Source organism: Gopherus evgoodei, chromosome 8 (genome assembly GCF_007399415.2).
Source record: "Gopherus evgoodei ecotype Sinaloan lineage chromosome 8, rGopEvg1_v1.p, whole genome shotgun sequence".
In the NCBI taxonomy this organism is placed as follows: domain Eukaryota; kingdom Metazoa; phylum Chordata; order Testudines; family Testudinidae; genus Gopherus; species Gopherus evgoodei.
In genome coordinates this window covers 18,012,181-18,028,277 of record NC_044329.1, presented here as the reverse complement: position 1 = coordinate 18,028,277, position 16,097 = coordinate 18,012,181, and the positions used below count along the sequence as shown (strand labels likewise).

At 41.9% G+C, this 16,097-nt stretch overlaps 1 protein-coding gene across 1 annotated transcript in view; it reads right to left on the bottom strand.

Moving 5' to 3' along the window:
* Positions 1–14,603, bottom strand: part of SH3RF2 (SH3 domain containing ring finger 2) — a 74,955-nt gene extending 60,352 nt beyond the window's left edge. The window contains exon 1 of the mRNA XM_030573956.1: positions 14,035–14,603. Within this exon, the coding sequence (XP_030429816.1) occupies positions 14,035–14,415 (381 nt within the window). The 5' untranslated portion in view covers positions 14,416–14,603. The remainder of the gene's footprint in view (positions 1–14,034) is intronic.
* Between the last annotated feature and the right edge of the window lie 1,494 nt (positions 14,604–16,097).

Genomic DNA, 16,097 nt, shown 5'->3' with positions numbered 1-16,097 from the left:
GTAATATATTTTAATGTTTTTAGAAGGTCTCACATGCTTAACTATGTCTATAATATAGAACTAAACTATTGTTGTATGTAAAGTAAATAAGGTTTTAAAATGTTTAAGAAGCTTCATTTAAAATTAAAATGCAGAACCCCCTGGACCGGTGGCCAGGACCCGGGCAGTGTGAGTGCCATTGAAAATCAGCTTGCGTGCCACCTTCGGCACACGTGCCATAGGTTGCCTACCCCTGGTTTGGAACATATATGGTACTTGTACTAGAATTCTGGCAGTGTGCAGACAGACTATTCTGTTATGCAAATGAAAATATCAGATACAAATATACATGTGGAATGAGTGCCAAAATTGGAAGCTTGAGTTCTGAAACAAATACCCAATCTAACAATTCTCATTTACAGTGACTTTGCTGCTGTCAGTCATTATTATGATTTATATTACGGTAGCACTTAGAGACCTCAACCAAGATCACAGTCTCATTGGCTAGGTGCTGTACAAACCCATGGTAGCAGAAAGTTGTTGCCCAGAAGAAGTTACAATCTGAAAAGGCAAGTGAGACAAAGAGGGTAGGGGAAGAAATGTTGTTATAGATGGGGAACAGACGTTAACTGACTTGCCTAAAGTCACACAGGAAACCTGTAGCAGATCTGGCAACTGAATCCAGGTCTCTAGCATCCTCGTATAGTGCTAGAACCATATAGAAATAGAAGGCAGGTTTTTATTGCTGTATTGACTTCCATCCTTCTGAGAAGAAAGGCAAAGAATAGAAACTCCATTTCAATAACTAACCTAAATCTCCATTGCTGCCCCTATTTAATAGTATGTCCCAGAGGGGACAGAATTTCGAAGGCGGGAGAAGTGATTCCTACATCTATAGAGTTTGTGCAATCACTTCACAAAGTTTCCAAAGCTCCTTGGATCCAACTCCTTGAAAGGAACCATTTGAAGGTAAGTTCATTACCATTACAATTCTGTTTTTCTTCTTTTTAACAGCATTAACGTCAGCCTTGTCACATAGAACAAAACCATCAAACTTGTTGTTTCAATCTCTTCGTATAATTATGTTCTGTGAATTCAGACAGTTGGGTAGTTTTTTTGCATTACTTCTCCCCTCAGGAGGAATGCTAGCATCTTCCCAGCAGCCTGTTTTTACACCAGGGAGAATAAAAACATGCCCTGTGAAAGTACTTTCATAGCATTCACCCAATCTGCCTTATTTTCTCCTCATTCATTTTAGACGTTAGGTGAAAGCTGCTTTGTTGCTCAAGTTAATGAATGAGCCATGTTCAGACCTAGTGGGAGCGGATACAACTCATGTGGAAGCTGGTGATGTAGATTTAGCAACGTGTGAAAAACACTGGCCTAATTTACCCATTGGGTGTAAATTGGTCAGAAACCAGGTGTAAGGGGGTGTTACAGACTGAAGAAAGATATCAAGAAAAGCAACCAAAAGTAGTATATAAAAGCATGTCATATAAAGTAAAGAGCATGTAAATTATGCTCACTGGGTTAATTTCTACTCTGCTGCAGCTGTGTGTCTCCATGTCAGCAAATGGTGCTTCACCAATGTAGATCAGAGCACTTCCCTAATTTGCATTTGATACACAACCGCGCCCACACTTACATCAGTTTGTGAATTTGGTGTATTGTTGTGCCTATTTACTGGGGAAGGGTCGTGACTGAAACAGCGCAGAAAAAAATGATTAAAGATAATACTTTGCCCCTTTTATCACAAAGGCTCTCAAAGCATTTTACGCCCCGAAATTACATGACTCACTACTGAAATGCACCCATCCTGCGGGTGGAACACATCATCGATTTAACAGTGCACAGTAATACTGCACAACAGGTCGGGATGATGATATTACCATATTAAGTATTACTGCATCTGAAATTTTTAGATAGGCAGAATTAATGTCAAAACCAAGTATAATCCAGGGATTATATCGGAATCTGGCTTCATTTGATGGTTACAAATTCTTTTGTACATACTATTACTGTTATGTAGGTGGTAGAATGATTTCTTCAGATCTGTCCCTAATCCAGCTTCACCTTTTCCTATCTTCTTTCTTGGGGAGGTGGAGGGAGGAAGTCGGGGGAAGAATTATGCATCATCTTGGTCCTTGGTAGCTTATGGGAGGCAGAGTATATTTGCTGGTGGTGGTAGCTACAACAGGCATGTGTGAGCTGTAGCCTCTGCATCAAACTTTTTACAGCTGTTCTATTCATGGTTATTGCTATTGGATTTTTTCCCCACCGATGTGTCAGCAATCTGGGACATTGTTTAAATAGTGTGTCATGATTTTTAAATGGCATCAGAAACAAAATGTGCCAGCCCTCAGCATGTTCAATCCTGATTCTTTGTACTTTAGAACCACAGTTTAATCCTCACCCAGGATTATTGTCAGCAGCAGTGGGAAGTTTGTATTTTGCTTCTGTTCCTCTGATCTAAGAATCTGATTGCTTGTCTCTGTAGCCATCAGTATCCTTAAATTGCTAGAGTAGGGCAAATTGTTCATCGAGCCTATCACCAAGGGAAGGAAAATGTTAGGGATGGCAGTGTTTAATAACTGTTTGAGTGGGCAACTGGGCTTTTAGGAGATGGACATTTGATAGTTTGCCTATAGCAGCAGCAATCACTAGAGGTGGTCATATGCTAATACTCCATTAGCAGGAAAGCTGGTTACCTGTATAGTCATAGGAATTACATATGGAAAAGATTTATTGGGTCCTCTTGTCCAAGTCTTTGTCCATGGAAGGTATGAAATCCCATGGCATGAGCTACTCAGAACCTCTGCAGAGTAGAAAGTTGGCCAATGTGCAAAACGCCAGAAATTTTGTTCAGAGAGGTCCAGTGGAAAAGGGAATTATCTGAAAGGTCTCTGGTCACCATTGTAAGAATCATTGCACAGGGCCCCAAACTCTCTCTTCATAGGCACTGCAGCATGTGATTTATTTCTGCAAGTTAATTTAGAGCAGAATATTGTTAATGATGGAACATGCTTCTAACCATCAGCTTGGAACTCCAGGAGGGCAGCCATTGTGATGTGAATGACTGGGTCTACCAGACCCAGACCTTGATGCTCATACTCTACATCAGGGGTGGTCAACTGATAGACCACGGACCAAATCCAGACCACCAGATGCTTTTGAATAGACCCCCAAATATTATCTTTGTTGTATTATTTTCTGTGGCGTCTGGACCTCCACTATACCTTGACCAAGAAATGTGGACATTGGAAAAAAATAATTGACTATCCCTGCTCTACATGGTCTCTTGGCTACATGCACTCTTGACCAGGCCCTTAGTAAGTACTGTGACAAGCTGGGTGGGAATTTTCATTACAGAGTAGGTGCCTGGAGACTTTGAATCTAGCAGGGTGGCCTACATAATCCAGATGACAAGTTCAAGTACCGCATAAGGCACAAACAAGGGAAGGAAGATGATACTGCTCATAGACAGGTAAGGCTGCCAGAAAGATGGCAGTATGTGTCTAGGTAACCAATGAATGTAATAGGTCAAGCAGCGAAGATCACAAAGACATTCCCAACTCTCTTAAAGGAGAAGAGACCATCCCCATCATTCTGGGCCCTAATGATGGTGAGTGTGCAGCCTGACCCTGCTGCCAAGATCACTTTCCAAAGTTCTTCTCTTCTCTCACTAGATTCTTTGTGTGCCAGTCTGATGCTGGGGAAGGATAATATGTAGCTATCTCATTCCTCTACCTATATATATAAGGAAGACTGTATCAACGCTACTCAAAGTGCCTGCTAAGGGAGCATTTTTTGGTGTGAATGCAGGGCCAGCGCTACCATTTAGGCAGCCTATGCTATCGCCTAGGGCGCCAGGATTATTGAAGGGGTGGTATTTTGCTGGGGGGGCGGCAGGCGGCTCCGGTTGACCTGCCGCAGGCATGCCTGCGGAGGGTCCGTTGGTCCGCGGCTCCGGTGGAGCTGCCGCAGTCATGCCTGTGGACGGACGGCTGCTCCCGTGGCTCCGGTGGACTTCCTGCAGATGTGCCTGCGGCAGCTCCACCAGAGCCCCGGGATCAGCACAGAGGGCGGCGAAATGGCCGTGCGCCTAGGGCGTGAGAAACCCTGGCACCGGTCCTGTGTGAAGGCCTCATAAATAATAACTACAAAACAAAAGCCAACAATTAACTGCAAATGCTATAGTTTTCTTAGCGAGGAAGAGAACTGAAGGAGACCAAGAGAAGAGTTTAAAGCTGAAGAAATGAATCAGTGTTCTTCCTGTCAAGAACTAGCCTCAGACTGCTCAGATCATCTTTTAGAATAACCCCAGACTAAAAACAAAACTGACCCATGAATCTGCCTTTTCTTTCCCCTTTCCTCCAGCAATGAAAATTACAAAAATCAATCCATTTGACTTGAACTCTGTGATCACAATCCTAACCAACCACCTGTGTGGAATACTTGATAGGAGAAACAAAGAATCTAAAATTTTCCCCATCCAAGCCTCCAACTGCAATATTTAATAGATGAACATAACACACTGCTGAAAAACTGGGTTAGTCTATTTCTGACTTATTGCCTTGGTAACATATTAAAACAGTTTTTTTGGTGTGTTTTGCTATTCAGGACCTAATTTTGTAAAACCAGGGAAACCAACTTCTGAGATTTAGGACAGGTCATTGTGCACTGACAAATAGCAAAGCACTACCCTAATCCAACCTCTTTTCTTTCTTATACCTGATTAATTTATTGCAAACCCATGCACGCTATGTGTCACTCTCTCCACGCATGCCCAGGTCAAAACTCCGCTCATGCTGTGGGATGGGAAACAGCTGAGAGCTTGCATGGAACACAGATTGACTCAGATATAGTCATTTTTGTTCCCCAACCAATTGCTTGAACAAGCATGTAGGGTGGCCTGTAATGGATCAGGGATAAATATCTTTGCAGTCTTTCCAAGTTACTGATAGTACCAGCACAGCTGGATTAGATATTTCTAACCAGGTAAGCGATTAGTAGATTCATAGATTTTTTTTTATTTTATTTATTTTTTTTTTTAAGGCCAGAAGGGACCATCATTCAGTCTGTCCTTCTGTATAACACAGGCCAGATAATTTCATTCAGTTCCCCCATACTGAGTCTGTTAATCCCTACTCACATTTTTAGGTGAATTTGTGCGTTTCATCTGTTCTCCTGCTCCAAGATTAAATTTGCCTCTCAAGTTCTTACATGAATGGCCTTTTAGTGCGTTCCTAATGCTGCACAATTCGGAGCTAAAATCCTCTCCACTGAGGGTATGTTTAGCTATGGTTTTGGTTTGTGCTCCCCTCTAATAAAAATGACGGAAAGTTTTGATGTCCCCTTGTAGACACTGGTAACTATATTTTTCATAGGCTAGCAGGAGACATATAGAGACCTTAAATTGTAGCACACAGTGCTGCCTCTTGAAAGCCTGCTGTGTCTTTCGGGCTAGCCTCTTTTACTGTTCATATTATCAGGCTCTCTGCATTTCAGTGAATTGCTTTCTAATGCCAATAGGCAGCAATTACCACACTAAGACCATCTGAGAGAGGGTGGGACGGGGCGGCTCCAGGCACCAGCACGCCAAGCGCATGCTTGGGGCAGCAAGCCACTGGGGGCACTCTGCCAATTGCTGCGAGGGCGGCAGGCAGGCTGCCTTTGGCAGCTTGTCTGCGGAGGGTCTGCTGGTCCTGCGGCTTCAAAGCCGCGGGATCAGCGGACCCTCCGCAAGTAAGCCGCCGAAGGCAGCCTGTCTGCTGTGCTTGGGGAGGCAAAATACCTAGAGCCGCCTCTGGGTGGGGGCAAACAATGTTGTGATGCACAGAGGGTGCAAAGTGCATTATTTGTTCTGGCACTAGGGAAATCATTAGTTAAGTCACATGTAGGATACCAGTGGTGCCAATTCAGATTTTTTTGGGGGGTGAGGAGGGGGGTAAATTCAAGTTTTCTCTCCACCTCCTGTAGGGACCCCAACTCTCCCTCTATAGGGGAACCTCCCATCTCTTACCCACATTGTGCATAAGCCAGTGCTACCAGGGGTCAAGTTCTTAATGGACTCTTCTGTGCTCTGCCATTCAGGCTCAGATCCCATGGGCGAGGTGGCAACACTACTCAATGAATCTTGGCCCTGCTGCCCCTCCATCCAGATCAAATGTCAGTGGTGCTGAAATCCACACTGCTCTAGTAGCAGCTGTACTAATTTGGTATAGGACCACTGCTTAAAGATGTCAGGCCATGCCCCACCCCTCTGCTCAGCAGCCTATGGAACTTTGAGGAAGTGCAAAAGCCTTGTGGGGGGAGTAGGGTGACCAGACAGCAAGTGTGAAAAATCGGGACAGGGGGTGGGGGGAGGTAAGAGGTGCCTATGTAAGAAAAAGCTCCAAATATCGGGACTGTCCCTATAAAATTGGGACATCTGGTCACTCTATGAGGGGGGAATGTTGGCTCCCTGGACCTCCTAATTGATGACACCGTAGGATACTCTGTGCTGTTCTGGTCACCATAAGCCAAGTCCTGACTTGGGGCATAGGTTGCACCCTTTTCCAGCCGCATAGCCCAGCCCCAGGAATGGAAGGAGAACTGACTTCATCTCTAGCTGGTGGACAATGGGACATGGTATGGCAGCCAGCGTGGCATGAACAGGTCCCCCAAGTGAGCAGCACATATACCACTGCCTGCAGTAGCTGTTAGCCATGGAGAAAATGGTCCTTCATTTAAAAGCAGTGTGTGCCTCACCCTGGGTCAGTGCATATTGATAGGAAAGCTCTTGTTCCTAATGCATGCTCAGCATCTATCCAATCCTTTCCCCTCCAAGCCCAACCTGACTCTAATCAGTAAAGACAGGATTTTGCCTCGTATTGTTAGGTCATTCCTGAGACTGGAAAGGTGCAGAATGCAGCGGGAGGAAAGCTAAGTAGTGCAGTGGGTCAATAACTTGTTTCCTGCTGCACTTGTCTCCTCTTTCTGGAATCCTGGGTGCCAATGCAAAGAATGTTGGACATATAGTTTTAAAAGAGCTGGCAAAGTAAATCCTGTCTGTCAATTCAAAAAGGAGTTGGAGATGATTTCAGAAGAGAATAGCAAGGCATAGTCTCTATATATAGGACTCAGTGTGAAGGTGGCGACGTTGGAGTATATTGTATTTTTATCTCAATAGATGAGGTATCTGTCTATCTCCCATAAAATGCTGTGTGTGCGTGTGTGTGTTCTCCTCCTGTTCGTGCACTGAGACAAGAACATAGGCTTTAGGTGGACTAGTATCTATTCAAGTGACACCACATAGGACCTAATCACGCCATCAGGGGCTTGTTCACCTGCACATCTACCAACGTGATCTATGCCATCGTGTGCCAGCAGTGCCCCTCTGCCATGTACCTTGGCCAAACCGGATAGACTCTATGCAAAAGAATAAATGGACACAAATCTGACATCAGGAATCATAATGTTAAAAAACCAGTGGGAGAACACTTCAACTTCTCTAACCACTCAGTGACAGACTTGAAGGTGGCAATTTTACAACAAAAAAATCTCAAAAACAGGCTCCAAAGAGAGACTGCTGAACTTGAATTAATATGAAAATTAGATACGATTAACTTAGGCTTTAACAGAGACTGGGAATGGTTGGGCCATTGCACTAATTGAATCTATTTCCCCATATTAAGTATCCTCACACCTTCTGTGGGTCATCTCAGTTATCACTTCAAAAGTTTTTTTTTCTTCTGCTGATGATAGCTCATCTCAATTGATTGGTTTCTTACAGTTGGTATGGCTACTTCCATCTTTTCAAGTTCTTGCTGTAAGTTCCAGCCTATGTTTCCGATGAAGTGAGCTATAGCCCACAAAACCTTATTCTAAAATAAATTTGTTAGCCTCTAAGGTGCCACAAGTACTCCTGTTGTTTTTGCAGATACAGATTAACATGGCTGCTATTCTGAAACCTAGTATTTTCTGTGTTTCTAAGGGCAGACTTTCATATTCTCTGGATATTTTTGCCTGGCTCTGGCTTTTTTTTTTCCCCCTGTATTTTCCTTGCACTATAATATTCATCACCCAAATAGCAGTTTAGTGGCGTGATTCATGAACAGGATATCTGTGTTTGGGGTATAGTTTGGCCCTGTACACTTTGGAGGACTATGGAAGCTTCATGCATAGTGCTCCACGCAGAAACTTTTCACGCTTCTCACGGCTGTCAAAAATGTATTTTATTTAGTGTGTATCCACGCTGTAGCTTTCCCCCTGAGCTGTGAAGTATGCCCTCACCTAGAAAGAAACCATATATTGCACATGGAGAGGATGGCTTTTAACAGTCTAAAGTATCCAGGCTAAATTATTTACACTTCCTAGCATTCAGTTCCCAGCAAATCCTTTAGCCCTCTGTTAGATTGAGTTCCATGCAGTTTATTGCGTGGGGATCTTTCAGATAACACTTTTAAAAGCAAAAGTCTTATGCCTTCTGCATAGGCATTAAAGATCTCACGGCACTCTTTGTAACAGTTGAGGTTTGCCCTGGTTTCCTTTGCAAAAATTCCTCCTGCTGCTGGATCTTGAGCAGTAAGCTGTGCAATATTAAATTGCCTGTGTCCTCCACTTCAGAAGTGGCTCCATTTCCATGGTGTTTGTATAATGATTCACATATGTATTATATATGAATGAACACACACAACATACTACATTGTATTCACATGCGCAGAGCATGGATAAAAATGATTTAGGTACCACCAGGTGAAAAATAGGTAGAGATGCACTGGAACTATAAAATACCATTTCCTTTTGTAGGAGTTTGGCTCTGGCTGTGAAATTCTTGGCTATGGTCTGTCTCTAGATAACAATATTTCAGGAGCTCTGCTGAGGCTCGTACGCACTTTGCGCTTGGAATGGTTTGAATTCTTTGCTTGCTCTGTGGTGATGGGATTTGTTTTAGTTTTTTGGCTTCATGGACACTCCTCCTGAGCTCAAGAGGCAGAGGAGCAACAGTTTGCTGAGCATGAGTGGCAACAAGAGGCTCCTTGCCAGGAGTTGAGAATCCAGGCAACTGGTCGCCTTGTGCCCAGCTCTAAGCTCTTTCCATCTGTCTCAGCGCCATAGTGTTAAAGGGGGTATGTTTGCAGGATGGCTTCATAAGTGGAAGAAAAATGTGTTCCATATTCTGCCTTTCATGACACATCTCAGATGCAGTGAGGCATGGAACAGAGTAGATTATTTTATTAGCCTTGTAAGAGGAAGTACCTTGAGGCTGATGCACAGCTTCCCATGGTGGGGGAGGGAGACAACTTCCAATTGAGCATCACTGACCTTCACTATTACAGTCATACATGGACACTGCATCCATGCACACACAAGCAAGTGACTGATGTTACCCTTGTAATGAACTATTGTAGCTGTCCCCACTACAATCCTCACAAAAATGAGATGCTAATCTCACTGAGCTATCTCAGGGCCTGATCCAAAGCTCATTCATTTCAATGAGAGACTTTCCATTGACTTCAGTGGGCTTTGGATCACGCCCCAAATGAGCAACATTATTTTCCACTAAAATGTTCTCCACTCTCCCTCAAGAGCTACCTTCTCAGGAATTCTAATGGTACCTAGCGGATGTGCCCCAAAGATGTCTGGCTCACCCCCGGCCTCCATTGTAAAAACAATACTGAGGTGAATTCCTCTAATTTCACCATGTGCAAAACTGTTCTCACAGATCCAATCCATAAGTGGGTTGCTTGCTGAGATCTGGAAGACAGTTGTTTGTTATACTGCAGGAATGTGTCGAGTCTGCCTGGTGCTGATGGAGGAAAGGATTAAATATGATTGGGGAGGTGTAGGGAAGGATATGGAATGACAGAAGAGGTATATAGGCAGTTGGTTTCTCTCCTTGTGAATATGTGGCAGGGGCAGGAGAGAGGAGGGGCAGGGAAGGTTAAAATGATGATAAAGATTCTTTAGGAGTTCTTAAAAAAAAAAAAAAAAAAAAAATCTTGGAGAATGGCCAGGGCAGCCTCATGTGTTACTCTGCATCAAATGGAAAATTTCAGTGGTGAGAAAGTAGTTGGTGAGTTTTCTCCTAGGAATTACTCTTTATCACCGGCTCTAATGGCTTGTTTTTCAGAAATCTTAACCTGAGAAGAGTCACCAGTTTGAATCATTGTTACAGTTCATCTGAATGCAAACAGTGAGCTAGAAATCAATAGACTTCAAGAGATTTCTCTGCATCTTCCCAGAGGTTTTCACTACTCATCGTTAAACCGTTGGTTTTTGTTTTGTTTTGTTTTTTTTTTTGTAATCAAGTCATTTCAAGAACATTATGAAAGCTGCTGGAGAGGGTCAGGAGAGAGGTAAATCATCTCAGAAGTTCAAACTTGTTCTTCTACAGCTATTAGATCTAAAAATACCTAAGAGACTAGGCAGCTGTCTTTCAAAATTCCTTCATCCTAGCTATATAATAATAATGCTAGTCACATCTAAAGCTTGATCCAAAGCCCATGGAATGACTCCCCGTGACTTCAGTGGGCATTGGAAAAGGCTCCTTCAGCACCTTCTAGCCCAAGGTCTAAAAGTGCTTTACCAACATCAAATAATTTTAGCTTCACAACATACAGGACCTCTGAGCTAGGTAAGGACCACCATTCTACAGATGGGAGAACAGAAATGACCTCCCGATTGCTACTCCTGTACTGTGACCAGAAGACTATCCTTTCTGCTAATCTGCTTAACCAGAAAACCATTTCCCTTTGTATAGCTATGTTCACAACATGGGCAACATCCACATACATTTTTATGGAGGCCTCGGATTACTGTGATTTATCTTGGTGTTTAGAGGACATAAAATCAAACACTCCCATGATGTAGACAGAAGATCATCCATCATTTCTTAGTCTTGAATTTTTATATTATAAGCACACCTGAGGTTAATTGTTACTGTTTTACAGTTAACAGCTTCTTGTCACTAAGGGCTGGTTCAATTAGGGGTGTGTGTGTGTGTGAGAGAGTGACCTGATACAGCAGCTAAGGAAATATGTCAGTGCTGTGTATATATACTGAGCTACCAAAACATGTTGCATTCTGCAGCACTTTACTACTGAGGATCTCAAAGTGCTTTATAATATGAATAAGTTAAGCTTTATAGCACTCTTGTATAATATGTTGTTCTACCCTTTTCCCAGATGGGTAGACTAAGGCATGGAGAAGTTAAGTGACTTCCTCAGTTTTACTCAATGAGGCAGTGCCAGAGCAACATACAGAACATCACAGTCCTGTTGTCTAAGACTCTTCCCTAGCCAGCAGGAAAATGGTCTAACCAGCTATTCTGATTCCCAAGGATAATTTCATATTAACTGTTTTGGCAGCAGCAAATAGCTGAATGCACCACTGCACAATATCAGTAACAAGTTTTTACTTGTCCTGAGAGCTAAGTAAAATCTAAAGCATACGGAGAAAAAAGAGTAAGATGATCATAAAAAGGAATTAAGCTTTTCAATGGGGGCTGGATTACACAAGGGTTCTGAACAGGATAAATTATGAAACTTTTCACCACAAGGTGCAAATTCAGCCCATAGTGATGATGGCTGAAAACGACTGCTATTTGATAAGTGACTAGTAGCCTCTCAAATAATCAATGATTAATTCAAGCTCCTAGTGAGGAGCTATTTTACATTGGATAACCCATCATTGGCCATGCCACTGATTGTCATTCTCATTGGCAGCTTTCATATAGCAGCCCAGGGTTACATGTTGATGGAGGCTGAAATGCCCAGGCGGTGTTCTCTGATTTGGGTGTTGTCAAAGGAAGTTTGCACATACACTATCTAATGTATTTGTTCCATGGCTAGAGAACTTCAGTCCCTAGGACTAACTAACTCTTCACTTGCCCTGTGTTCACTCATACAACAATTTAAAGAATGAAATGATAAAGTAAATAGCAGGAGATTGATTGATTGATTTTTCTTATGGTATTGTGCCTTCCACTCAACAAATCACACTATGAATATTGCAGTTTAGGCCATTTGGGCTGTGATTAGTCTACGATGGTTGGAACTGGGTTTGAGTTGCAGCCAGAATTTGCCTGATCTGGGTTAAATATATTTTGTGGCAAAACAGGTATTTGTGCAAGAGAACTAGGTGATTTGATTTCCTCCATGCTGACTGGCTCTGGTTTCTTATCTGGCCAGCGACCTAACGGAATGAAAATGAAAGATGACTACTGGCAGCGATAAGGCCAGTGTGCTTGCTTAATAACCCCATTGGGATTACAATAATAGCCATAGATCAGCTACCAAATCTGCTAATGCTCTCCAGTGGGATTTGCAGCTTATAAAATGTCTTCCTTTTTTTTTTGGTTTGTTTTTTTTGCAAAGAATCTGGTGTTTGAGCAACCCTCACCTTTCACTTTTTACTGTCACTAGGAGATTGCAAGTGACCAAACAATTGTAAAATTTCATTTGCTGCAGCATGCAAGATGAATGTAACAATATAATAATGGAGGCCAGTCTTCTAATTTCGCTCCTCTGTATGTGTGTATGTATGTATGTATTTATTTACTTATTTATCATATGAATTTAGGGCTGATGAAAGGTTGTGGATTGACAGTCTTGGAACCACTAGCACTTCATTTACTACAGATCAGGTCAAGAACACATAGCGGTAATGCACACTTACCCATACTAATAAATAAATAAATACTGTCTCTGTGACGTATGTCAACCCTGTCCTTAAAGAAACAGACTGCTATAACTGAGGAAAATTCAGACTCTTGGTTAAGGCTGCAATGGGATGCCACTAATGTCACCGTGCCACATTAGTCCATTGGAAATTGGAATGAAGATACACCCAACAGCTCATACACACCTAACAGCTGCAAGGGAGTAGGAATTCTGGATCACTGCCACCAAACTGTGCTGGATTTGAACCATTTACTGATGATAACAGCCATCCATTCCCCTGAGCAGCACAGCTCTTTGGTGGCCACATCAGAAGGAGGTCCAGTGCATAAACTTCTCAGACAATGTCACATTTTCTCACACTAAGGGAAAAATCTGAGATTCATTCTCCAAAGATCATTTTTTAAAGTGCCACACATGCAAGATGAGTTTCTAACTCAACAGAAGTTGTGAGATTCAATGGGATGCATCTACCAAATTGTACTTATAAAGGGTACAGTATAACAAACTGTACCCGGTTCTAAATGTATACAGAAATATGCTTGAACGTAAATGTTACATAAACACTACGCACATACAAGTGCGTGTTTCTTCACTGCATATACATTTGTAAATTCATGTCTCTAACAATCATTCTATCCAGATACTCTGTACCTTCAGAGCCCTTTGTTCTGGAGTATTATGAAAAGGATTTAGATCAGCATTGTATGAAGAGTGCTTAAGAATCCAAGCAATGACAAATTAGGGAAAGGAATCCAGTGCAGGTTAAATAATATCTAATGTCAACCAGTACACCAAATTCAGACAGAAACAAACCTATTCAAAGGATCAAATAACATGAGTTGAATATATAAGAAAAAACTGCTCTTATGGAATGTGGCAAAAGCCACTTGGGACTTCTAAAATTAAACTGGTAAAATCACTGAAGGGGGGGAAAAAAAGACCGGTCTCAGTCAACAGATAGAAATTGAAAAGACTTTTCATTTTATCTTCCATGATTCTGCATTTCCCGAGTTATTCTTGGATGGGAGATATATGTAACAAAATATTATCTGCAAGTCAGAGCACACACTATTTCTGGCCCAACTGAAACTAGCAAGCACCAGAAAACTCATGATGAAAATTTGTTTTCTTGAAAATTTTGCAACCTGATTTTCAGAAAGACAAGTTATTTTTTTTGATAAGCTTGAGATTTGATGATGTTACTGCAGAGATCAACTCAAAATAGCTAAATATCACAGGGAGACAGCAGGCAGATTTGTAATCAAGTAGCTTAATCTCTCCTATTTTTAAGTATTTCTGCATTTAACATGAAGGCTTTCATAGTTCTTGACACATAATGATGCAACTTTTTCTGCCTATGAAGATATTAAGAAACATGGACTGTCCTTACCCCTTCCACCTGGATCCTAGGATTTGGTGCCAGCCTGTACTGATTAAGTTGTAAACCCCTTGGGTCTCTCCTGTCTCTCCTGATTGAGGCAGGAGAGGTCAGGACCCGAGATCTTTGGACTGAGCCAAACCTCATAACATTTTGTCCATATCTGACACCGTCCAGTAAGCGAATTAGAAGCAAGTTGGATGGTAACTCTTCAATATTGCAGAAGACTAGAGTTCTGCACTCTGGACACCTCAGCTCATTTTGAGATTTCAATATTCCCTGTAGACAAGGCTTGCAGAAGGTATGCTGGCATGGTAGCACCTTGGCTGTGACATCTAGCTTTTCAAAGCACACAGGACATTCCAACAGGTCAAGTAAAGCGAAATCATCCATCTTTAGTGAAGAACTCCAGTCTCATGTGAGGCCAGGAAAGTCCACATGATACATTCACCAAAGCACTGGGTAGCAGATGCTTCAGTACCTTCAGAAACGACACTGAAATCCTGAACTCAGAAAACCATCCTGCATGAAGGAAAAGAGAGGAGGAGGGGGAAAAAAAGAACCGAATTTGACTGCTACAGCATGAAACCTATCCCACCTACATTGCAAAGCAATGTCTCATCGAGCCAATTTGCAAATATATACTTTGCTCGCACATCCAAGTTTGAAGTGAGTCATTTGTGATTCAGTACTAGTGAGAAGAATTGTATTCAAGCTCAAGTCTGCTGCAGGAGAGACCAAGCTTCTGTTCGTCAGGGTAGATAAAATAACCATAGCTCAGATTGAGGCAACCATACTAATTCATGCCTGTGACCCAAAGCAGGGCAACTCAGGCAAGACAGGAACATTCTTTCTCACATATACTATAGGAAAACTTTGCTGTAATGCTTTGCAGCCTATTCTAATGTTAATTTATGAATAATATAACAATACTTCAACTAGATCAGGAGCAGAGATCCTCTGGTAAATATCCCATAGAGTCGAGAGTAAATATGTTCAATCTTAACACAGCAGTTTAGTTACACACAATCCCACACACACCCACGCTGTTTCATTTTTAACATCTTTCCTAATTAGCTTTCTTTCTACTAGTTTTGGCAGCAATTTTATATTAAAAAAAAGTCACCCAAATACAAACATAATTCTTGTACCTAGAGGAGAGACTTTAGTTAAGGATTTTAGTATTACTTTAGTTAAGGAGCTCTGCAATTTCATCCTCACCTAGACTGTTTGCTTCGGTTATCCAAAACAGCCTGAGAAGTTGTCATTCCCTCCCACAATGTAAAGTCACTGAACCGGTTTAGCTCCTTTTACAATTGTATGTTGGTTTACACTGAAATATGGATACATTTTGGATTCAAGTTATGGCTTGTGAAAACAAGTACAGTTCTGTACAGTAGAGGGGTGTGTGTGTGTGTGTGTGTGTAAAAGAAACCTAATAAGATCCTATTTACCAGGAATCATTTCCCCTCTGATGCTGAAACAAATATTGCTAACCCTGAATCCTCCTCTCTGAAAATCCAGTGGAGTACCCGTGGCCAGTTAAATACAAAGATTTTGTAGGATACTTTGCCTAGTAATCCTGATCAATCTATACTGGAATATTTCCCCGTGGATAAGTAACATTATAAACAGCATAACTTCATTTGTTAAGCTTGTGTTTGAAGATGTCTGCCCCAAAAGGAAACTAGAGCAGGTTGCTAATTCTTGAAGTACCACTAACCTTGTGTTTCGTCCCCCTTCCAAGGCAAAATCAGCTCTGCACAGCTCAAAAGATAAGCGCTCGCTCTCTCCACAAATTGCAACCCTGTTGAAAACTTTAACATAACAACTATGTATGTTACTCACTGACAGATCAACTTACGTGTCCAGCCCTGTTAACTCTCTCACCGCCTGACTGCTACTCATAAACAAGTTCTGGAAATAAATTCCTGCACCATGGTTTTGGTTATGAGCTAGATCCTGATTTGATGTTCTGATCTCAGTGGAGTTTGTTCTGGACTTGCACTGCACGAATGAGATCAGAATTTGGATCTTTCTCTTGTCTATGCAACTATGCTTGTTTCTGGGAAAAG